Source organism: Pseudopodoces humilis, chromosome 19 (assembly GCF_049639895.1).
Source record: "Pseudopodoces humilis isolate 2021_Gansu_Grassland_sample_001 chromosome 19, ASM4963989v1, whole genome shotgun sequence".
NCBI lineage: Eukaryota > Metazoa > Chordata > Aves > Passeriformes > Paridae > Pseudopodoces > Pseudopodoces humilis.
The window spans coordinates 14,470,557-14,494,048 of NC_142218.1; the positions used below are offsets into that span (position 1 = coordinate 14,470,557).

At 49.5% G+C, this 23,492-nt stretch overlaps 1 protein-coding gene across 1 annotated transcript in view; it reads left to right on the forward strand.

Annotated features, from left to right (window-relative positions):
• The window catches only part of KCNB1 (potassium voltage-gated channel subfamily B member 1), a 102,547-nt gene that overhangs the window by 402 nt on the left and 78,653 nt on the right, over positions 1-23,492 (forward strand). Inside the window, exon 2 of the mRNA XM_005524885.3 lies at positions 665-1,328. Coding sequence (XP_005524942.1) covers positions 762-1,328 — 567 coding nt within the window. The 5' untranslated portion in view covers positions 665-761. The remainder of the gene's footprint in view (positions 1-664; positions 1,329-23,492) is intronic.

Below are 23,492 nucleotides of genomic sequence, written 5' to 3' on the forward strand. Positions count from 1 at the left end.
TGTAAGCAACAGTGCTCGGGGCTGTCAGGAGCCACCCGGCTCCCCGAGGCAGGCTCGGGGTTTTTCCTTACTCCCGTTCTCGTCGGTTTCCCGGTTATGCAGAGGCCGGTGTGGGGGGCTCGGGGGGCGTCCCTGGGCAGCCCAGAGAGGCAGAGCGTGTCGTTAGAGTGACTGTAAATCCTCCCTTTTCCCTGCCCCAGCTCTTTCCTGGGGAAATCTATAAGGCTGGAGTTACTGAAAGCCTCCGCGGCCGGGCAGGGCTGGGGGTACCCCTGGGGTCGTGGGGAGCACGGGGGGGCCGGCGGGACCGGGCGCTCGGCGATGGGAGCCCGGTGCCAGCGCATCCCCAGCCGGCGGCCCGGAGCCTGTCGGGGCGCATCGCCCAGCGGTGCTCGGGGCAGCCCCGAGCCCGAGGCGGCACCGGAGAGGTTCTGGGGGCCGTGCCCGACCTCCGCAGCCCTCCCGGGCGGGGGCGGGGGGACCGGCGGGGCGGGGGGACCCCCGGCCGCCACCCGGGGGAGCTCGGCGGCAGCGGAGGGCGCACGTGGAGCGGCCGCTCGGGGTTCAGCACCGGCGGGCGGACAGCGCCGGTCCTCCCGCGGGTTAGCGGGGCCCGGAGCCGGAGCCGGAGCCGGAGCCGGACCCACCGCGGCCTCTCTTGCAGCTCCGGGGCATGGAGGGGAAGGAGAGGTGAGCAGAGCCGGCCCCCGCGCCCTGCCCCGCGCCGCACCTTGGAGCGTCCAGCCTGAGGGGGACCAGCGATGCCTCTGGGGATGAACAAGCATGGATCTCGCTCTACTACCTCTTTGCCTCCGGACCCCACCGAGATCGTCAGGAGCAAGGCCTGCTCCCGAAGGGTCAAGCTCAACGTGGGGGGGCTGGCCCACGAGGTTCTCTGGCGGACCTTGGACAGGTTGCCGCGGACCAGGCTGGGCAAACTCAGAGACTGCAACACGCACGACTCCCTCATGGAGATCTGCGATGACTACAACCTGGAGGAGAACGAATACTTCTTTGACAGGCATCCGGGGGCATTCACCTCTATCTTGAACTTCTATCGCACTGGCAAGCTGCACATGATGGAGGAGATGTGCGCCTTGTCCTTCAGCCAGGAGCTGGACTACTGGGGGGTGGACGAGATCTACCTGGAGTCCTGCTGCCAGGCCCGCTACCACCAGAAGAAAGAGCAGATGAATGAGGAGCTGAAGAGAGAAGCAGAGACCCTGAGGGAAAGGGAAGGGGAGGAATTCGATAACACCTGCTGTGCTGAGAAAAGGAAAAAGCTCTGGGACCTCCTGGAGAAGCCCAACTCCTCCGTAGCGGCCAAGGTAAGAGTTCCACATCTCTGTTGTCTACTGGCTCGAGACTGGTGATGCTTTCCTGAGGTGTTGTCCTGCTGCCCTTGCTTTAGTGTCTGGGCACTTGTGGCTGGATGGATGCTGTGAGTGAAGGAGGGGAAGGCCTCTCATATACAAGTGAATTTCAATGGTTTGGGCTGGTTTTTTGGTGGTTTGGAAGGGATCTGGTTTGAGCATCCCTGGGGCAGCCTGGGCTGCTGAGCGTGGGAGAAGCTCTTCTGAGCAGTGGGTCAGCGTGCAAAGACTGCTGTGGCTGGATGTTTTAGACTTGTTACCCACTGGTCTGCGTTGGTGCAGTTTCTAATAGAGGTTTCTTTGGGCCTAAAATGTGTTTGTCCTCTTCTGCTTAACCAGATTGGCTTTCAAGAAGCCACTTCTGCTTGAACTCAGACCCAGGTGCAGTGAGAAAATAATGCCTTCCATTCCAGGGCTTAATTTAATTTTGTTTTTAATTTTGGTTTTTTTTTTTTTGGTAGTGAAATGTATCTCCTACTTATTTGTATCACACACTCCTAGGCTGTGTGTCTGCTAAAGCTGGTGTTTAAATTTCATCCTTTGCCTGATTCTAGCCTTTTTAAAGTCTTGCCTGCGCAAGCGATTCAGCTCTGTCTCTGTCAATAGCTGAAGTGCTGCTTACTTTGAAGTTGGTTCCAGTGGACAGATCTACTTGAAGGCATTTTGAAGATAAGATCCATTTTGGGAGAAACCAATGTCAGAGTTGGCTCTGATAATTTAGCTGCCTCATGTTAGTCACATTTTCTTTAGTGAGGAAAATCTCTGCGAACACAGTGATTCGGTAACCATGGGGACAAAAGTGAAGGGGGAGAGGTTGAAAACTGTGGGATGAATAACTGAAAAGCATGAGAGACTGAGCAGTAGAGACCAAAACTTGAATTTTCTAAATACCCACATCCTCACTGTATGGCAGAGAAGTCACAAGAAGCCCTGGCTACCTGTGTAGTGCACCTCTCTGTACAAATACCTGCAAACACAGACCTTGGCTCCATCCCTTAGGGAGTGTGGCTTGGATGAGCTACCTGTGAAAACTGACTTCTTTACCTCTTTCTTTCTCATCTCCAAATGCTGCACATCATGAACCAAGAGCGTGTATGAAACTTTGGGGAAGGGATTTTATGAGGTGTGAACTGGCTCAGCCTGGCACGGGAAGGGGAGGCATGGTCTGCCTGCTGACCCCATTATCACTTTTTTAATGTCAAACAGAGCCCCAGAGTGTCTCTATCTCTCCAGTGGCACAGATGACACCACGATGAACACATTAATAATTTATAAGTCTCCTTTGGCACAGTCCTGGAATCCTGAAACACAGGCCCCAGGCTTTGCTGTCTGTGGCAGTGACTCAAAATCCATTAGAGACTGTTGATGTTCATGATTTATTGTAGATGAGCGAGGGTCATTCTTGCCAAATAAGTGTCTTTTGTGATTTATAAATGAAATACTCTAGCTTCATTTTCTGAGAAAATTCTCAGAGTAAGTGCACCCAGCATTGCCGGCTCTGGATTAATTGAGAGGGAATGGAAGTGCATCATTACCCTTAGCATTTAAAGCTGCCATTCTGTGCCTTCATTACTGCAATGAAATAATGCTGTGTGATCTCAAATATTCCAGCAGTTCCCAAACACAGATTCCCACTCATTTCATGTGTTAGCAGGGCAAACAGGCCTGATGAACAATTAGCTTAGCAGGCAGGGACAGCCGCTCTCCTAAGCCGGTTCTTGATCCGATTTGCTCCCTGCTGGTGGATCCTTTCCCTCGTGCCAGAGTGTGCCCTCTGCCTTGATCACCTTCCTGAGAATTCAGTGCACATATTGAATAGGTTGGACAACTCCTGATGGAAGGACGTGGGGAGAGGGACTTGGCACTTGGTTATCTGACCTATCCAGCTGTGCCCAGCTCCCTTTTGGGCTGTGTGTGCTGAATCTGAGCCCCTGGCTGGCAGTTCCTGGGCAGCTTTCCCCAGCTGCCGGCTCAGTGCAGCCCTTGGTGCCTCCGGGAGCTTCTGTCCCCTCTCCTAAAGCCAGACTCCCTCTGCTGTGCCAGGTCTGGGAGCTCAAACTGTTCCTATGGAAAGGGAACAAAGTAAACTGTTGTGAGGTTTAATGTCACGCAAGGTCCTGGAAGCGCTGTTAGGGAAATCTGAACTACTCCTGCTTATTTTGTTTCTTCAGACTTGTGCCACTCAGTGCAAAGGGTTTTCCATGGAACAAATACAAGGTACCTTCATGTTCTCTTTAAGAATTCCAGAAAATGGTTACAGGTGCAGCTTCTCCCCCAAGCCAGACCAGGGTCTGTGGCTGTTAGCATTGGCTGTATTTCAATGTTTTGTGCACAGCGCCCCAGCTGACCCCTCCATACCAGCTTGCTCCAGGGTTATACTGGGACCAGTTAAGCAGACAGAGCTGGTTTTCATTTGTGTGGTTTTCATTTGTGTGGTTTTCAGGGATTTGGGTTTGCCTTTTTTTTTTTTTTTTTTTTATTCTTGGATGATTTTTGTTGGTTTTGTTTTTTATGGATTTTATTTTTATTATTTATTTAAATGGGACAATATGTGGCATACCCCAGGGTGTAGAGTGGCATTGAAATACGAGAAGAAGAATCCCCCAGACCTTAGGTTTTGTTGCTTTCTTATCTACTGGAGACTTACCCATATCTTGTGATTACTCTGGCTGGCTTTTATACCAACCACCTCATGGCAAGCAGGGTTTTATTTACGTGTGAGGCTGGAGAGAACATTCCTGGCTTTTCCCGTTGCCACTGCTGGAGCAGCCCCAGGTTTGCAGGGGGGGCTCTGGGGCCGCAGCCCTGCTGTCAGCCCCCGGCAGCAGAGGGCCAGGGCTCTGTCCCTTGGGGAGCTGCCAGCCCCACAGCACGGCCTGGGGGCCCCAAACTGGCTCCAGCTCAGCCCCAGTGCCTTGGGCTGGGGTCTCTGTGCTGCCCTGCACTCACCAGCCTGGGGGGAAACCCCTGTGTGCAAAATGGAGCCCTCGAGGGACTTGCCCTCTGTCAAATAAAAAAATATCAGGCAGCTATTAAATAAAACTCTGCCCTCATCTCCCTCTAACCTTGGAATATATTTTAAAGGACCCGATTCTCCCATTTCCTTTGTTTATTTGCCTGCACATCCCTGAGAAACATTCACTGCAAGCCTTGTGGATGCTTTCTCCTCTTCCTACAACAACTGTTTTTACATGTTCATGCTGATTTTTATCATTCTCCCAGTCTATCATCATAGTTTTGGTGGTTGATTCTTGGTTTTGCTTTTTAAATAGTATTCTTCATATACTTTGGTGTACTCACAACATCCATTTTTAACCACAGAGGACTCTGGTGCTCACTTCTGTCGTGGTTTACTCTAGGAGCTGACGAGGTGCAGATATTTTCTGGAGTAGCTCTTACACTTTGTTGCATGGCAGCTTTCCTTTTGTCAGGAAGGAGAAGCAGCTCTCCAGAAGCCAAGCAGAGCTGCTGCTTTTCCTCGGGGCGTAGTGTCCATGCCAGGGCAGTAGTGGTTAGCACTGCTCCAGCATTCTGGGTTGGGCTTTTAATCCTAATTGCTGCTTCCCTTGCCAAGGCTAAGCTTGGGCAGCTGGTTCCTGTCACCCCCAGCCCAGCTCCCAGTCCTGCCTTGCCAAAGTCCCTTCTGAAGCTGTTGCTTTCCCCTAGCCAAGGCTAGTAAGGATCCATGGCCCTTGGGAGAATCAGCCTCGCTGTAATTCCAACTAGACTTCGTGTGCTATCCTGCAAAATAAAAGACTGCAGTGGTTCAAGCTCTCCAGTATAAACAAATAACAAATTAGACCAATTCCACATCCTAGATTAATGTCTATGGTTCTAGAAATTCTCTGATCACCTGGACCTTCCCAGCAACTCTGCAAGAACATTGCCCTTTTTGTGTCTTCAGAGGAAAGTATTTCTTTTCCTCCTTTAGTCCTTACAAATGATTTCCCCGATCAATATTTGAGCAATTAGTGTTGCATGGGGTGTGGGGGGGGAAGTCTGCTCGTCTTACAGACTCCTCTGCATGTGCTGGCTTCATCTATTTTTCTCTTGCTGTCCTGAAGGCTGAGAAAAACACGATGACATCACCCACTTTGCAAAAAGCTTCTCTGCATATCTGCATGTCAAGTAGGATGTGCACTTCCTTTCCTCCTCACTGCCTCCACTTCCCACTTGTCCCTGTCCTGTTGGAAGCTCAGCTGCAGTGATCCCTCCCTTCTGACAGGCTATTTCTCTTCTTTTCCCCTGCTCCTGCTATGCCTTTGCCAGTGCAATAATATCACATTTATCCTTGAAAACATGCAACTCCGATTTGGTAATCTCATTATGCATGCCTCTACATCCCTTGAACAGCTTTTCTCTGCTGCCCACTGCTCTCTGCTGCTAATCTCTGGATGCATTGCTTAGGGACTGGGGAGGATGCTCTGTAAGCTCTTTTCTTATTATTGTTGATAGTAGTGACAAAATAAGAATGATAAAAGCCTCTTGGAGATGCATTTGCTACATCTAGAGCGTTCTTCCCCCACATGGGCTTTCTATTCCTGGCCCTCCCTTATGGTGTGCAGTTTTCATTCATCTCTAAACCTGCCTGAATTTAGCATTTGGCAGAGGAAACCCCTCTCCTGAATCACAAGGGTCACATCTTAGCTGTGTCCTGTCTGTCTCCAAGGGCCCCAGCACGGGGCAGATGTTGACTTTGACTATTAAAGGCAGATTGCCCATATTTCGCCTCCATCTGTAACTTTTTTTTAGTGTGATGCAGCTACTGCCTTGGCTTTTTTTGCTATATATAGGAGGCTTTTTCCCTTCATCCAAAATGAACTCATATCTTCAGACATCCTCAAAAGCAGAGCCTCATTCCAAAGCCTCTCCCCTGGGTTTGGGGATTTGCCACTTTGGTCTGTAGCTTCTCACTGGGCTTCTAGCACAGCCCTGTCCCGCGGACACACAAGTGATTTCTGCACTGGATCAGTCTTTTCTCATCCTGCAGCTGCTTTCTGGGTCTTTCCTTCCAGTGGACTTAAATCTTTTGTCTGGGGAGCCCCAACTCTGATGTTTAGCTCCCTGCAATGTCCTCTGTGGCTGTCTCAGTGGTGGACCTTCCCACAGCGTATTGCAGTGCTGCCACTTCCCAGAACCCCTCTCCATTATAGCCTCCACAAATTCCCAGCTGGGGGAGAAAACCCCCAGCCTGGTAAAGCTGCCAGCTTGTGGTGGTTGTGTCCTGTGGTTCTTTCCTGCCTCTAAAGAGACTTGTTGGAGGTCCTTGTCACACAGGACGTGGCATTGCATCCTGCAGCTCTCCTGCACGGGGTGCATCTGCCAACAAGTTTCTTCTGAGCTCTCCAGGTGGGATCCTCACCTTCCACAGGTGATGCTTCCCCCAGAGCTGGTGCTTCAGCCCGTGGATCCAGGTAGGCAGTTGCCTGAGGATGGTTTGGGTTCAGCCATTTCTGATCTGAGCTTGCAGCTCTGCAGTCTCTGGAGAATTCTGTAAAAAGAAAGTTAATCGTTGGGCCTTGCATTTTGCCTGAGGTACTTGCCATGCAGTCCATGGAGCAGTGTGTGAACACGGGTATGTTGGCACACCAAGGTTTTTAACTTCTCCCTAACTTCCTGCTAGGAGAGGCTGGAGTGGGTTTGTGGTCCTGCCTGAGCATCCACATCCACGAGAGCCTGCCTGCCTCTGGAGGGAAGGGACAGGCTTACATGCTTGGGCTGAATTCCTTGGAGGATATGTGCTATAGAAGTATAGTCAAAGCTATTTTTAAAGCACCAGCTCTCATTTGTACCTTTGGAAAAAGTCTCTGAGAAATTAATTCCCCTTGCAGCTCAGTGTTCTCCCATCCTGCTCATCCTGAGACCAGACAGGCTTTGAGGTGCCAACATCACCAGTCAAAAAGTAGAAAATCTTGCAACAATGGAAAATTCCTGTTTTGTTCAGCTGTAACTGCAGAGGTTTAGTAATAATGGGATTCAGAAGAAGCGTGCTGGGCCCCGATCTGCTGGTGTGGTGTAATGTGCACGACGTGCAGGTGGAGCTTGGGCAGGAACCTGAATAAAGCCCCTGCAGGTGTGGCCAGGCCCTGCCCTGTGCTGGCCACCACAGAGCTGGCTCTGCAGAGGCACTCCAGAGCTCTGTGCAAAACTCCATTCTTCTCTTAACTCTTCTTACCCAGTGGGATAAATATCCTTGCCGTCACATTCTTCCTTGTATCCATTTCTCCAATCACAATTTCCTTCTGATTTCTTATGATGTGAGTGCCCCCATGGAGAGGAATAACCCAGTGTTACTTTTACAACATGAGCGTTGCTATTTGTCATTGCTAATGGCAAAATATTTATGTCAAAGAAAGTTCACAGCTGATCACTTAGTTCTTACAATAAACACAGTCGCTGTGATTTACTGTGTGGAGAGATCTGGCAGCAGCAGCAGCACAACGGGGCCGCTGAGCACGGCATTAACGTGAGCCTTCTCTCAAGGAGCTCTACTTCTGTGCTGTCATGTTAAGGCAGACGAGGATCAGATGCCACGAGAGGTGTGTGGTTTGGCTCCTGGATCAGCTGGAGGCTCAGCTCCCTCCTGGGCTGGCTGGGTTTCCCAGGGGCTGCCCCAGGAGCGGGGGCAGAGCTCTGGGGCCGAGGGGTGAATGGGCTCCCTGCTGCTGTGCCAGGCACTGAGGAGCTGGGGAGAGCCCAGGGCTCCCTGCCCACACCCTGCCCCGCTGGCCTGCCCAAGCTGCTTTACCCTTGGCACTCCCCAGGCTGATCTTGCCCTGAGCTCGGTCCCTGGGGCAGCAGCTCGCTGCCTGGCAGTCCCAGCTACTCAGTGCAGCAATTGTAAACCTTGTACTGATCTTCCTCCTCAGCTGGCCTGGCCTCTGCTTTCTCCCCGCTGTCCTAGCTTCTCTTTTGGCCTCTCCTGTCTCCTACACAGCCTGGCACCTGCTGAGCATCTTTACCAGCAGGCCTTGGTGAGGTCTTGTTGTGATTTCTAATGAGAAATTCTATTCTTTATCGTAGGGATAGCCTGGAAGGGGCTGAGGTAAGCACTGTGCCTCGGTTCCTGGCTATGGCCCCTCCCCAAGCTCCAGATTCCCAAGCAGATTTATTTTCTAGGTCCCCAATAACACCAGCAGCCCCAGTCCTGCTTCTGTGGAGGGTAATACTCTCACTGGATGTATTGGGAGCAGATGAGTATTACTGCGTCTGCTCATCAAGCGAAGCTCTCAAAGTGCTTTGAAAAGATGGATTAGTTAAGGCCAGGACACACCTGTGATAAATGTATTATCCCCATCTTAAAGTGAGGAGGTGACCATTGCCCAAGGTTAGTGAGCAGGGCTGGCAGGACCCTGGCTTCCCTTTCTCTCACGGCACCAGGACATTTTCATGGTCCAGATGAGCTTCCCCTGGCTCATCTCCCCTGGCACTGCCCACCATGAGACCTTACAGAGGGAAAGGGGCTGACAGCCCTCTGACAGTTTATCCCAGGGGATGGAGAGAGAAAACAACCCACTTGTTTAAGCACAGGTATTCCTACTGAAATGAGCCCAGTCTGCACGGGAAAGTGCTGGAAAGCTTTGTCAGGTTTGAGGGATGGGTGGTTACAGAGAAATAGCAGGTTTTCCTCTGCTGGATCTGAGAGCAGAAGGTCTGTACTGGGGTGTTTTGTGCAGATGTCAGATGAACATGCAGAAAATGCTGTATTGTGGAGTGATCAAAGAATGATTCAGGTCTGCTACACTATAGATTGATATCTATGAACACATGCATGTATGTATTATTAATATATTATTTAATATATAGATAAGTATGTATATATTAAACCTGCCCTTCCATAGGGGGATTCCTTTTCACCAAACTTAACCTCTGTAAGGAACGTATTTACTTTCAATTAAGAGCTAATCTGTGCAACCAGCTCCACTCTGAGCACAGCGAGTGCGATGAATGGCCCAAGTGTTACCCAGCAGGAGCTGTGTCTCCTCAGACACCCCAAGTGCCACCTTTGGTAGAAACAGAGCTCAGAGCATGGCCTTGGGTAGCTTGGGAGCTCCTTTCAGCCTGGCCTTGAAGATGGATTTGCAGTTTTTGGTGTGCTCCCCCTTTCTCTAGTCACGAGTCTCCCAGTCCCATTGTGAGTTTGTGCTGAGGTTTGCAGTTATTCTGGTCCAGAGATGTGGACTCTTGGTCCAAGGGCTGGGGATGACTTGTGACCCTTCCCTGAGCTGCTGGCACTGCAGTGGGGGGAAAGTGCCTTTAGCTCAGCCCTTGGGCTCTTGTTGTGTGTTTGGGCAAGATAAATGAACAGCAAAGCCAAAACCAAGCACTTGTTGGTATTCAACTGATATTGATAACATCCATCAGGTATCTGTCTGATCTGATCAAAAACCTGCATCCCCAACAACAGCTGGTGAACAGTCAAAGCAAATTGAAGGAACAATTTATTTGCAAGTTCTTTTTTTCTGCTGTACACAATCAGGTCCTGTTATTATGAGCTGAACTTACTCAGTTCTGCTTGGACTAGGATTCATGCAGAGTCTCTAGCCAAAAGCACAGATTAGTTTTGTTTTATTTTATTTAAGTCCATTTGCTCTTGATCATTTTTGAACAAAATGGAGCTGTAAATCTCATTTGCAGTACATAAACAGCATAAACACCAGAAATGCTCTCTCACTGGTACTGATAGGCAAAATGCTTCTGAAGCATGATTAAGCTTACCAAATGCTCAGACTCAAGATTCCTTGTGGGCATCTCTTAAAAACCCCCTCATTTTGCTAAAAGAATAAATTGAAGGTGTGAGCAAAGAGGTCTCTTGCAGCATCACCACTTAAAGTCTTTTGTAGGGGCAGGAGCTGTAGGAAGAACCCTTCCCAGGGCAAGGAATCTTTTCCATGTGCCAGCTGAGCTTTGCTTGGGTGGTTTGGTAGTATCCAATGGCAGCATAAACAGGGAATGGAATTGTATAGTGGCACAAGGCTCCAGGAGCAGCAGCTTGGATCCCTGAGGACCCTTTGGTATCAGTGCCTACTCTTTTCCTGTCTTTCTCTGCAGTGGTTTGGAGTCTGTCCATCCCTGGCTTTCTCTGTCCTGCCATCCGAGTGCATCACGTGTTTGTCCTCCCAGCTGCCTTGTGAAGTGTGATTGTCCTGGTTTATCTGGAGAGAGTGCAGAGGCTTCTCGGGGTCTGTGATGGAGAAAGGGGCAGAGTTGTAATTCACCCCTAATCTCTGGGCCCCCTTTTCCCTGCTGCAGCTGGATCCCAGCCATAAGTGCTCAAGGGGCAGCTGGGATGCACGAGAGCTGACCCCTTCTGTGGAACTGCCAAGGAATCCATCTGAGATTGGGTTTCTTCATATTTCTGGGAACTGGGTTTGTGTCTGGCACGTGTTCAGCTCTGAAAAACTTGTTTCACACAGATGTGATTCTTCTGTTTGTTTGAAAATGTCCCTCTCTTGCTCTGCACGCTTCATTGCTTCTGCAGCGCGTGCTTTTGTCAACCATAGTGACCACACACTAAACAAACTCTCTCCTCCCTGTCACTGGTGCATTTGAGCACTTCCACTGTTAGCAATGGCCCCAACTTCCCTGTAATTCTCCATATCTGGCTGCTCTCAAAAACTGTGGATTCCTCAAGTGTCTGGGTTGACAAGGAGTGGAACTTGCTTCCTCAGGCAGTGTTTGCTGTTTGCCTTCCTGATGGAATAAGGAGCTTTCACTCCCTGTTTACTTACTCGTGAATTTTTGGTAAATCTGTCGTTCATAGTATAAAAGTTGAATCTTTTTTAGAAAATAAAAGGATAAAAAAAAGGCGTGTTGTCTTCCCTCCTGTCAATGTGCCAGAAGTTTATTAATAATACATAATAATTATACGTTGTGTTTCTTAGCTGCTTTCATGTGAGGATCTAAAAGTGCTTCACAAACATTAATTAAGTAATCCTCACGCCTGCCTGCTGCAGTAACTATTGCTATCAATCTGCACTGAAATATGACAATGCAGGAGACACAGTAAATAAGAAAATCTCCCAGATACAGGCAAGAGCAAAGCGGGCTGGAGCAGGTGCCATCATTCCGTGGCTGGGCTTTGTGTGAATCCCGTGGTTTCCCTGCCAGTGCATGGTGCCTCTGGAGCTCAGGGGTGTTGCACACAGGCTGCACACAGCAGATAGGAGATTTTCTTGACCAATGCAGTATTTTCTCTGCTGGCAAGAGGAAATTTGTGATTGGCAGCAGAGCCTGTGTCCTGGTTGAGAGCAGCAGAGCTGGTGGCTGCAGCTCTCTCTGAAACAGCCTCAGCAATGGGATTTACTGATCCCTGCTCCAAGAGAGCCTCTGTTACCCCAGGCAGGAGGGGTCCTCAAGGGGAAGCCCAGCAAGTGCATGCAGTGTCCCACAAGGGTCTCTAACCCCCAGCTGAGCACCCAGGGGACCTTCACAGCTTTTATGGTGTCCCCACAAAATGTTCCTCCTTCTCTTCTGCTCACAAAGCTTCAGGAAGTCCTGCACAGGTGGGCTGCAAAGCTCACCTTGGTTCTTTCAGCCCTTGCACTGAACTGCTTGAGCACCTCTGTCACATTACCTTGACTATTCCCTCGGGAACAGTTTCTGTTAGGGTAGAACAGAGATGAAAAGTAAATGAACACCAAGGTTCTGTCAGCAAATGCCCCCTCAGTTTGCAGCTGTAGCTCAGGGCTCTGAATCAAACTCAGGGTAGTCACCACAGTTATTCTTTGCCTCTAATCTTCCCCAGCTAAGAGCTGGACTGCTCTCAGCAGGTTTTGTGGCACTCAGCTGAGAGGAGCCGTGCCTGGAAAGCGCTGCCTGTTACTGGGAGGCAGCTGAGCTCACACAGCAGCGGGCTGGGATTGCACTGGGAGGGACCTGCCAGGTTTTGGGGTGCACTCAGAGATGTGATGTCAGTGTTGGGAGGGACCTGCCAGCTTTTGGGGTGCACTCAGAGATGTGATGTCAGTGTTGGGAGGGACCTGCCAGGTTTTGGGGTGCACTCAGAGATGTGATGTCAGTGTTGGGAGGGACTGCCAGGACGTTTCCCAGGAGTGCTGAACACCCTGTGGTACCACCAGAACTCTCAGATACATCAACCTCTGATTTCTCTTCACCAAGGAGATGTCAAGTGATGTGACTGGCATTTACTTTTGGTTCATTTTGATGAAGTGGTGGGTTTGGTAACTCCAGGTATATTGGATCCTACTTCCTGTCATTTTGATCCTTTGAAGTAAATTAGAAGCAGATGAAGTGTAGTGTAGGAATTACAATTAATTCCTACCAGTCAGAGCCCTACTAGCCCTGCCTTGGCCATAGCAGCTGTTACCAAAGGGAGTTTGTGAGGACCAGGAGCCTCATGCATTCTTCATGGCACCCAAGGTGCTGACAGACCCAGCACTTGTCGTGTGTTCTGGCTGCTCCTGACTGCAGGTTCCTTCTGTGGCTCAGCAGGACAGGACACTGCTGGCACCTCGTGATCAGGAGATATTCCCCCAAACATAAGATGTGCTGCCTTCTAGAGCACATCAGCTATCAGGGTGCATTTTGCTAATTGACATGTTTGTGTTCTCTCTGTCTGTTTACACACAATGTTATTCTATAGGTGTAACTTTAGACTTCCTACAATCCCTGGGAATGGTCTCGTTTAACATCTGCAGCCCTGGCCAAAGCTCCAGCACATGCCCACTCAAATATCAGGTTTTCACCACTCTAGGCAAGTGCATCAGGTCTCACCAGAGGGGTCTTTGGCCTCTCTTTCCTCTCTGCTGAGCACTGGGGCAGGTGCAATTCCATTAATTTTACATGTTTGTTAAGCTAAAGAACACATTTGCTGAAGTTTCTGACTATGAATGAATGGCCATGAACTAAACCCACTTGACTTAACAGTTATTTTTAAAGTTGCTCTTAAGAGCTTCTGTAAAGTGGCTGTGAAATACATCTTAGTTTGCACGGTCTTCTGGAAAATTTGCTTCATGGTCCAGATAATTTGAGCATGGCAGTGCCACTTCCAGGAGTTATAGATGTAATTAATTGAATCCATAAACTCTTTGGAGGGAGTTCTGTCCTTTTGTTCTGTGTTTATATAGCACTAAGTACATCAGGGTCTTGACTCACAGCTCGTGAATGCTACCCCAAAACGAGTAATAAATACGTTTTACAGAGAAAGCAAAAACTGCTGCACAAAGGTATGGGATTATTGTCCCGAGCTGCTGATGCTGTCAGCAGGCTGGTCTGTTTGCCCAGGAGGAGGCTGTGCCTCTGCTCACAGCCAGGCTGGGAGCTGTGTCCAGCAGGGCTCGGGGGACCCTTGGGGCAGGGATGTCCAGAGCAGGGAGTGGGGCAGGCACAGGAGCTCACTGCTACACCCACCTGTGCCGGTGTGTCCCGGCTGCTGCTGCTCTCAGCTGGCCCCACAGCAGCCGGGGACATCCGGGGGGTGTTCCGGGGGTTATTCCTGGGGGTGTTCTGGGGGTGTTCTGGGGGTGTTCCCGAGCACATTCCCGGGGGCATTCCCGGCTGCTCCGTGCCCTGATGATCCTTCCCTGGTGTGCACGGGAGGGAAGGTAGCACCCACAGCTGCTGTGATTTCACATGTAAATCAGTAGCTGGAATACACGAATGTGTCTTGAAGTTTATACGAGCAATTACTTAATCTGAGTGTGTAAAAGCAGGATAATTGTGTGAGTTGTGTGAGGTGCAGCTGTGTGTGGCAGTGGTCAGCAAATCAGAACCTTTCTATTAGTAATTCATTATCCTGAGGGGAGCTACGTCTCTTCCTAAATCTTCTTTTTTCCTTTTCCATCAGGTCCTTAAGCAGCTCATATCTTTATCAGCTGTCTTATCATCACTTGTTCCCTGTGTTATCAGCTACCTGTTGGAATAGTTCTTTCCCTTAGCACTTGCCAGGGGAATTGGCCATAACGCTGGCAGAAGGCTCCTTCTTCCTGCTCACAAAAACGATCTTTTGCGTTAAAAGTACATTGGAACCCCCTCTTTAAAAGGCTGAGCAGTAAAGGTCCTTCACCACTGTCCTCCTTGCTGCTCTTTCCCAGGGTGTTTCTGGTGGGTCCAGTAGCTCTGTGTGCTTGAACTCCGCTCCATGGCACTGCTGTGCTTTGTCCTGCCCAAAGTGAGGGAGGGGACAGCCTGCAGTCCCCTGCTGGGGGGCAGTGCCACATCGGGGTCATGGCTTCGCTCTGAGTTTCCTGCTCCAACTCCAAGAGGGGATTTTAATCTCTTGCACCCCTGACCAACATCTGCAAAAATCTCTCTTTGCTTTTCCCATCCTTGTCTGGTTGGACATAAATCCTTTGGGCAGCACTCCTTTGCCCTGTGCTTGTACATCAGAGCCCTGATTCGAGGGGCAAACCAAACACAGCCTGTGTTTTCACGGCCCTGCTGGAACAGCACCATTCCTGCCTGTGTTCCTCAGAAGGAACACAAATAAAGCTGAGTTGGGCCAGCTGTCTCCCTTCTGATTTTGTATCCTAGGTGGTCAACAGCTAATGATTAATCTTAAATGCCACCTCTTTTCCTCTCAGACTGAGTCCTTAAACTGTTGGGATGTGTGATACATTTTAAGTAAAGCACGGATCCCCGTGCCAAAGAACAGAGCAAGTGTGGCAATGCTCCAGCCTTTGCACCTGTTCTGGTTTGCTCTTTGTGTGAAGTGCTGCATAATTGTCTTCTTCATTAGCTGCCTGCTGAATTCTGGTTTGTGAGGGATTAAAAACTCCAATGCATATGGATTATCTCAAATGTTTTCCTTTGGGACACAGTACAGAGTGAAGTTTTTTTTGGAGCTACATGTACAAGGGATGGAAGATGCTTTCCCCCGCCCTTTTTCAAAGTTCCCTCTCCAGAGCAAGTGTCAGACAGAGCTGATCCCCCCTCCTGCCTCTGGGCACACGCAGGGCTCTGATCCAGCTGGACCTGCCCGGAGGCAAAATGAAACCCTTGCTAAGAGTGGGAAACTTCAGCACACACACAGCTCAGCATCTGAGCCACCCCCTCAAGGTCAGCAGGTCTAAAGCAGCTTCTTTGAGCGTGTAGCAAAGAGGGAGCACGTTACGGTGCTTTGAAAGGACCCATTTCACTGCTGAGGCCAGGAGTGTGTGCTGATGAATTTTCTGTAAAAATAGGGACATTTTCCTCCTCCAGCATAAATTCGTAAGTGCTTCAGTTGATGTGACATCTGCAACATCCAAGAAGCCTACAGAGATTTGTTTCTGTGGAACAGATGTTTAACAATCCAAATTTTATTTTATGTTTTTGTCTGTTTGGACAGTTTCTTGTCATCTGCTTTTTGTGTCTGTAACTGTGACAGTGCTGGGTCCAGGAGCTGTGAGAAAGGGCCGACACAGGGAAGGAAAGATAGTTTTTTTCTCTAATTCAGCAATCAGCCTGCCTCTGCACATTCAGCTCTAGTCCTTTCCCCTCCCTGGTGACAGCAACACTTGGTTCTCTCTCCTACTGGCACTGCAGAGCCAGTCTCATTGCAAGAGAGTGGGGAGAACTTCTCTTTGACCTCACTGGGAAATACCCTCCCAAACTGCCCAGCAAGGCCCCTCTGGAAGCAGCAATCCATGTGGCAGCAACTCCAGGATGGAGCTGCCCTTGCAGGAGCTTGGTTAGCTCAGTAGCCTGGTAGGAGGCTTGAAGCTTTCTGTCATTCTGACGTTTCTGCTGGGGAAAACAAAGACATAAAACTTCTCCAGGGGCTTGTAGAGGGTGCTGGAGGCTCCCAGGGGCAGCCCCCACACCAGGACCGCTGCAGCAGCAGGCACTGCCCAGCCAGGGAGCAGCCAGGGCCTTCTCACCAGGTTATAAATCTCAGCCCTTAACTGGTTGTGCAAGGATACTCTTCCTCTCCAGGTGAAGAATCACATGGCCATAAAATTCTGTGATGTAAACACAGCAGATGTGGTCAGAATCCTATTTGGATAGATTTATAGCCTGACTGTGGAGCAGCAACCTTGCCTGGGCTTTGTGCCACCAGTAATTAATATGCACCCTGGGCTCTGTTTTCCTTCTGGACAGTGTCCTTCTGCAAGCTTGTGTGCTAGACTGTAAGCATGAGAGTCTGCTGTCTACTGAGAGACTTTCCTGGGGAGCTGTGCTGGAAAGCTGTGGCCCTGCAGATTGTGTGGAAGCGAGGGAGAGTGAATAGGCAAATTTGGGAGAGCAGCACTTCCCCAGCACGTGTAAAGCCTCCAGGTAGCTGGCACTGAGTCTTTGTGCAGTGATTTTCATAAAGACTGTCAATGTTTGCCATAGGTTCTGCCTACACTGAGATGAAGAGGTTGCTGGAGAAACCACATCTGTTGGCATTGAACAGTGATCTCCAGCTCTTGCCCTGTCTGTGCCACATTTGTGGGAGGCAGTGGTCGCATTTAGCTGCAAAAAGCTTTGAACACTTTGAATCTCCCTGCTGCTTATTTATTCCAGCCTAATTAATTCAGCCAAACATGTCCCCGTAGGCGTCACTCAGGGACTGCTCCCGTGAGGTCTGAGCGTCCCCCCAGAGCTGCCTGGAGGTGTGCTGGCCTCTGCTGAAAGGGATCTGGGCAAGAGGAGCTGGCTGTCTACTGACACCGCCTGGAGCTCTGCGATGACACAGACAAAGGTGTCACAGGTTTATCGCCAATAAACCCTCCCAGCAGCAGTGGTGGCAGCAGGGTCCCATTTGGCTCTGCCCCAGAGTGGCAGGAGACCAGATGAGGATGGATTGTGTTGTCTCAGTATTTACCTCCTGTCCTGAAATGGGTGAAGCCACCATTTCATCCTCTTGTCTTACAGCTTTTCTTGGAGCAGCACCGGTGTCCCTTGCTTTCCTCCTCCTCCACGTGTTCACCAGAGGTGACCACAGGAGTTACCACCCCTCCCAGCTGCCCAGACTTGCCATTTCTCATCTCAGGTCATCTCTTGGGCATTCATTTGCAACTCTCCACTTCAAAACCACTGAAAAGTAATGAAGGAATTAAAGAAAAATGAAGAGAGGGGAGAGAAATGGACCCATTTTATTCCAAGGGTTATGATCCCAGCACTGGAATTAGGCACAGATTTTCAATTTGGGTGCTTACTCACATATGAAATCCATTCTCATTATCACCCTTGGAGTAAATCCCTCCCTCTTCTCCCAGTGCTCTTGTATGGGGGAGTTTGGCCATTGTGAGCCCTCACCCTGTGCTGGTAGGGTCACAAGAGAAAATTTGTCTCTAATTAATGACCAATGACCTTGTGCCATTCAAAACTATCTGGCAAGTGATGAGCACAAGATGCTGGCACATTAAAATCTGTCACTGTCAGGATCTGACTTTAGAGCAAGCCCTGTTGCATTCCTGGGTTGGTTCTGTCATTAATGTTCTGTCATTAATGAGATTTCTCTGCCCTTTCCTGTCTCTGCTTGGAAAACACGGTGCTGGCAGGCCAGCAATGCCACCAACATAGGCCTTAACAGCAAAATGGATGTGGCTTGGTTAGGCTCAGCGCTCGGGGTGAGTGTTATGTATATAAATTATATGTATATAATTTATATACATAAAATATATGTGTATATACATAACACATAAAGTGTTATGTATATAAATTATGGTATTTTCCCAACTGTGAAAATGTGGCTGCCCCACCTCAGGCACGGGGAGGGCTTGGGGGGCACCGCTGGGGCTTCCTGGGTGGATGTGGGGCTGCTGGAAACTCAGCTTTACCTGCAGCAGCTCTCAGGGACTCCCCAGGGTGGTGATTCTGCGTGGTGTGGCACAGTTTAATCCTCAGTGGTGTGTTTGAAGCCACAGAGACTGGACTGCAAAGGCTACACCACGTCTGCGATCGAGGCACTCGCTAGGGCTGGATCAAAGTCTTGTGTGGCAAGAGGTTCTGTGCTCTGTGACCCCACTGCACATTAGCCCAAAATAACTCCTCATGGGGGCAGTTTTACAGCACCTGTGCAGGCCAAATTACTTCTCTGGAAAGAAACAGATTAGGTGAAAGGACCCATTTTTCTGATCGATGACTTAAGCTGTATTGACCCAATGACAGCCGCTCTGTAAGGCCGGTTGCCATGGGATTGTCCAATACCTTCAGGGGAAAAAAAAATGGAATTAAAAATAGTTTCTTTGTATTCAGCAGTCAATGGTGTAGCAGCATTTATGCTAAGGCTTGTGTTTTGGTCTGGTTTGTACTTCCCCTGCTGCTTACAGGGCTCTCTGGTGGATTGTGAGGTTTCAGGTGAGGTGGTGAGAGGCGGGTGGGCTCTGGGATGCTCCGGCGCGCCGTGCCCATGACCAGCACTCCCTGTGCTGGTAAAGGCCTGAGGAAGCTCTGCACTGATGGTTCCTCACCTCTTCATCCCCACAGAGCCTCCCCACAGCGCCAGCATTGCTGCACAGCTTGAGCTGAGCCTTCACCCTGACTCTGCTGCAGGAAAAGCAGCAAGTCCTCTCCTTCCCCTGTGGCTGCTGGCCCCACGACAGCTCCTCACCAGATTCCCAGAGCAGTTCAGGGTCACTGCATGGTCCCACAGCGGCAGCGAGGCTCTGAAGCCTTTGGAAGGGTGCACAGAGCGTGGGTGGAATGCAGGTTATTTGCTGTCTGAGGTGAGCAATACACGCTATATTCAGAATGACCAAACCAGTCTAAATATAGAGATAAGAGCAGGGTTGTAGTTGAGATTTCTGAGCAAATGCTTCCCCCACTGCTGGGGGAAGGCTATAAAAGTGCTTAAACTGTCAAATTTGCTCTTTTTAGATTTGCTGAATGATACAAGGCAGTTTGTGTGGAGTAAGGTGTTTGTATTAGCAGCACTAACAACGGTGAAGGTCAAAGGTAACGTGGAGATGTTTCCTATGGGAGGATCCATCTCTAATGTAGACCAGCAGATTTCTAAAACTCTTCCCACTGCCCTCTTTCCCCCTTCCTATTATTAACATTCAGGGATGTTTCGGGGAAAGGAGTACTCTTAAAATTTCATACTCTCATATAGGTGCAAACCATTCCTGGGGCTGGCAGCGTTAAAGAGAGATTTGCAGTCATCAAGATGCTAAAGGCTCCTGAGCTTTTCAGAGGAGAGCTGCTCATTAACTGCAGGACAAGGGTGTGCAGAGGATTAGCACTCCATAAATCCATCACAGGTGTACCAAGATGTTATTACTTGGGTTTGGAATATCCTGAAATAGCTCACCACCTTGGCAATTTTGCATCATTGATGTACTCTCAGCTGGATAATATGACTTTCTAGAAATGGAGCTAGATAGATCTAGATAAACTGAGCTGTTTTAAGAGTGTCTGACTCTCTTATTCATATAGTTCTTCAATTTGTATTCCAGGAGAAATAATAATATTCTCTAGGGGCGCCATTCATTCACATGTTCAAAACAGAGCCCCAGATGCAAACACCAATAAAACACAACGTTCTTAATTAACAGCCTTAGAGAGCATGACATCAGGCAGGTACTACCAGCCCCTTAGAACAAAGTACACTTGGAACCAGGTGCAGCTATTTACCAAAAGCTTCCAGAAAGCCAGCAGTAAAACTGTTTGTTTTTCCAACACATGTTGTGCACTCACTGTTATTTCTCTAGATGGAAGAAGCAATCTGAGACACTAAAAATACACACCTTAGACCAACAGAGCTGTAAAATGATGCTAAATAAACAGTAATTCAAGGAAATCTTCCTCATTACAGTTTTATCTTCTGGGTGAGGCAGAAAAGGTTATAGGGCAGGATTTTATTTGAGGGGGAGCACTGGGCAGTGCTCTGGGGACATCCCTTAGCAGTGAGGGCGCAGCCAGGGGACACAGCAGGACAGCTGCCCTTGGGAGCTCTTTGGCGTGGGATGTGAGCAATGAAATCTGTCCTTTGAGATGAACTCTGCTTTCAGAGGAGCCAGAGAGTGGGTGCAGTTTGTGCTTTCCCCTCTGCAGCACCGTGCAGAGCAGGGAGCTGGGGATGGAGCCGAGCTGTACCAGGGAAGGGCAGGCACGGGAGGGCTGGCTGGAGGATCAGTGCACTGCTTGTGTCGAGGACAGGCTGCACAGAGGCTCTGAGGCACGAGAGCTGCAGACCTGGGGAGCCCTGGGGAAGGTCCCATGTTACCTGCAGGCTGTGAGTTGCAGTGGTGACACAGTCTGGCATTGCCTATAAAGCTGCAGCGACAGAGTGGCTTTGAAGCAGTGGTGTTCCCTGTTTCAGACCCAGGGACAATGGGAAAAAGTCACTTTTCCTAAAATAGCTGGCATGTCAAAACCTAGATTTTATTTATTGACCTTTCCAAAACCCATAAAAAGAAGTCCTTTTACAGAAGTAGCTGCTGCCTCGTGCCTGGCTCCAGAGGCTTGGGATGCATGTGGGACCCAGCGTGGCTGCTGCTGGGATCACTGGGAGCCACACATGGGATCTGGGCCCTTGGGCCTGGCCTTGTACATAATTCATTGGTGTGCTTTTTAAAAAAGACTTTTGCTCTGCCTTGTGTCAGCCACACGCTTCTGACTCAGTTCAAGTGCTTATTCTTTCACTTAAGCTCTGCCCTTGTTCTGACAAAGGATTTCTAGTAGTTTAGTTTTTGTTACTAACAGCCTGTAGAAGGCTGTAGATGCAGATGTTATTTTCCTGGTAATGCAGAATTTCACTGGGCTGGGGTACTTTTTCAGCCTGTCCATCAGACAGATAAAACAGGCTCCTTTATTCTCCACCGTCAGCTTTTTCAAAGGCTCTTCCAAAGCAGGTGCATAAATTAAAACAAAATAGAAGTCAGAGGAAAACTCTTAAGTCTGTACCCTACTGAGAGGGATTATGGGGAGTGGAAAGTATGAGTCATGGCATGGCTACTTCTTGGAGCCAGAGCTAATGCGGCTCCTACAGGGCAGGGGAGAGTCCTCAGGAGGGGCAGCCTGCCCTCGCCTCTTGAAAAGCCATTTCTACTCCTGCAAATTTGATCACAGTTTAAAAAAAAGAAAAAAAAAAGAAAAAAGGAAACATGTTGGTGAGATGTACTTATCCTTTGATCTTTCCCTAAAGTCTGGTTTCTTGGCTGGATTTCCAGGTATTTGAGTACTGAGAACGTGGCAGTGTTTTAACGCTGTTTTGGCAGTTCAGTCGCTGGGCTCTGGGATTTATCCTGGCTGCCCTTTATCTCTGCAGCCACACTTGCACAGGGAACCTGAACCAAATGCCCAAGGCTAAAACTCTGCCTCTGATGATTCTCTCCTGCGTGCCCCATGGCAGGGAGGTGGCTGTGCCTGGCCTGCAGTAAGAGCTGCTCTCCTGGATGGCCCATGGACATTCTGGTTAATATTCCTCCCCCTGCACAACACTGCACAAATATTGAGCTTTTAAAGTATTAACTGGGAAGATGAAGGTGCAATAAGGCTGGGAGTTCTGGGGTTGGGGTCCACCTTGTAATATCCTCACTGACAAATTCAGGATTTGCAAACCAAGTGCACTGGCCACTGCCTGGGGAGTGAGCTGCAGATGAGGGGGTAATAGGGGCAGCTTGCTGGCACCACTTGGGGCCTTTTATCCTTCCCAACAATCTGAAAAGGCAGAGAACCAAAATCCCACAGTCAGTCTGTACTTGTGAAAATTTCTGAGGTTAACAAGGACTGTCTTAGTCTCAACTTTCACAAAGACCGGTTTAATGGAAATGAAAAAAACAACCCTTGTTTGTAAGGTTTGTATTTTTACCCCAGACAAACCCAGGAGATGGATTAAACCGAGGAATGCCTTGTTCTTCAGTTTATTCTCAAAATATAACACACATCCAGAGGGATATAATTTTTCTGTTAAGTTTACCACGCTATCTTTGTTAGATTCATTCCTGGTGATTCACTTGTCACAATAAGAAGCTCAGCTGAGAAACAGAGCACGGCGGCTCCGGGACGGTGTCGGGGCTCTGGGGCTGGGCTGGTCCCTCACCCCTGCGGCTCCTCACACGTGGGACGGCTCTTGGAGCACACCTGAGTTCCAGCTCCCTGCTGGGGAACAAGGCTGCTCAGCCCAGCTCTGCTCGTGTCCCCTGGGAGCCCAGAGCCTGTCCATTGCCCTGAGCAGAGAAACGCTCTCTGTGGCAACAGCTCCACTGGCCCGACACCAGTGGAAGATTTGAGTGCCAGTTACCCAAAACCCGGGGTGTCCAAGGTGTAAATGATGTGATAGCTCGTGGTGACAGCTGTGCTGCCTCCCTCGGCGTTGCACTGGCAACTCTTCTGTTTGTGCTCTCGCCTCTACCTCCCCCTTTCGTCTCCATCCTCCCCCACCTGCATCTCCTTTATTTCCACCTGCCCAGAGCAGCCCAGCGTTCCCCCCTGCCTCAGAGGGGTTTGTGCCAGGCAGGCCCCTTTATCCTTGCTCTAACTCTGGCCTGGAGGTGTCAGGGCCATTACCCTGTAACTCCTGTGTCCTTTTCCTTGCTCACCTGTCGTGCAGTGTCCCGGCTGTGAGCGCTTCCAGCCCCGCTGCCTGCACACTTTGTGCTGATTGATGCCAGCTCAGGGTCTGGAACAGCAGTGCCAGTGCTTGGGTAGCTGGAAAAAAAATGCATTCTTTGGTAGGATTTTCAGTGAGACAGCCCAGCAGTTCAAGGTTGTGATGCAAATACTTTTCTGCCAATGCTTACATCAGCTGTGCTGAGTTCACACGTCAGAGCTCTTGCAATGATTTCCTTCGTGCTGACTAACACGACCATGAAGGCTGTGGCTGGTTCCACCTCTTCAGAGCTTGACTCACCAGCTTCGTTCAGAGCATCAGTTGCCAAATTCGAAGTTAGACTTTATGAATCATATTTATTTATATTAGGGAGGTCTAGTCCTGGGCCTGCTGTGTCAGTGAGGTGCTGCGCAGCATCCTGGCCCAATGGCTTGACTGTTGCTCCTAAGAGCAGGGAGGCACCCACAAAGACTGGGGAATACCATTTGTCTTCTTGCCAAATCTTCATAGGAGATGCTGGGAAGGAGAGAAAGCTTTTGCCTTCCTGGGTAGGAAGGGGACCACACCACTGTGCTGCAGAAAAACATTCCCTTTCCACACTGTTGCTAAAACCAGTTACTGGTGTAAGATGGATACAGAGGTTTAGGTTTTAGTGGTTTACCATGACTCTTTCATAGCAGAAACTTCATTCTGAG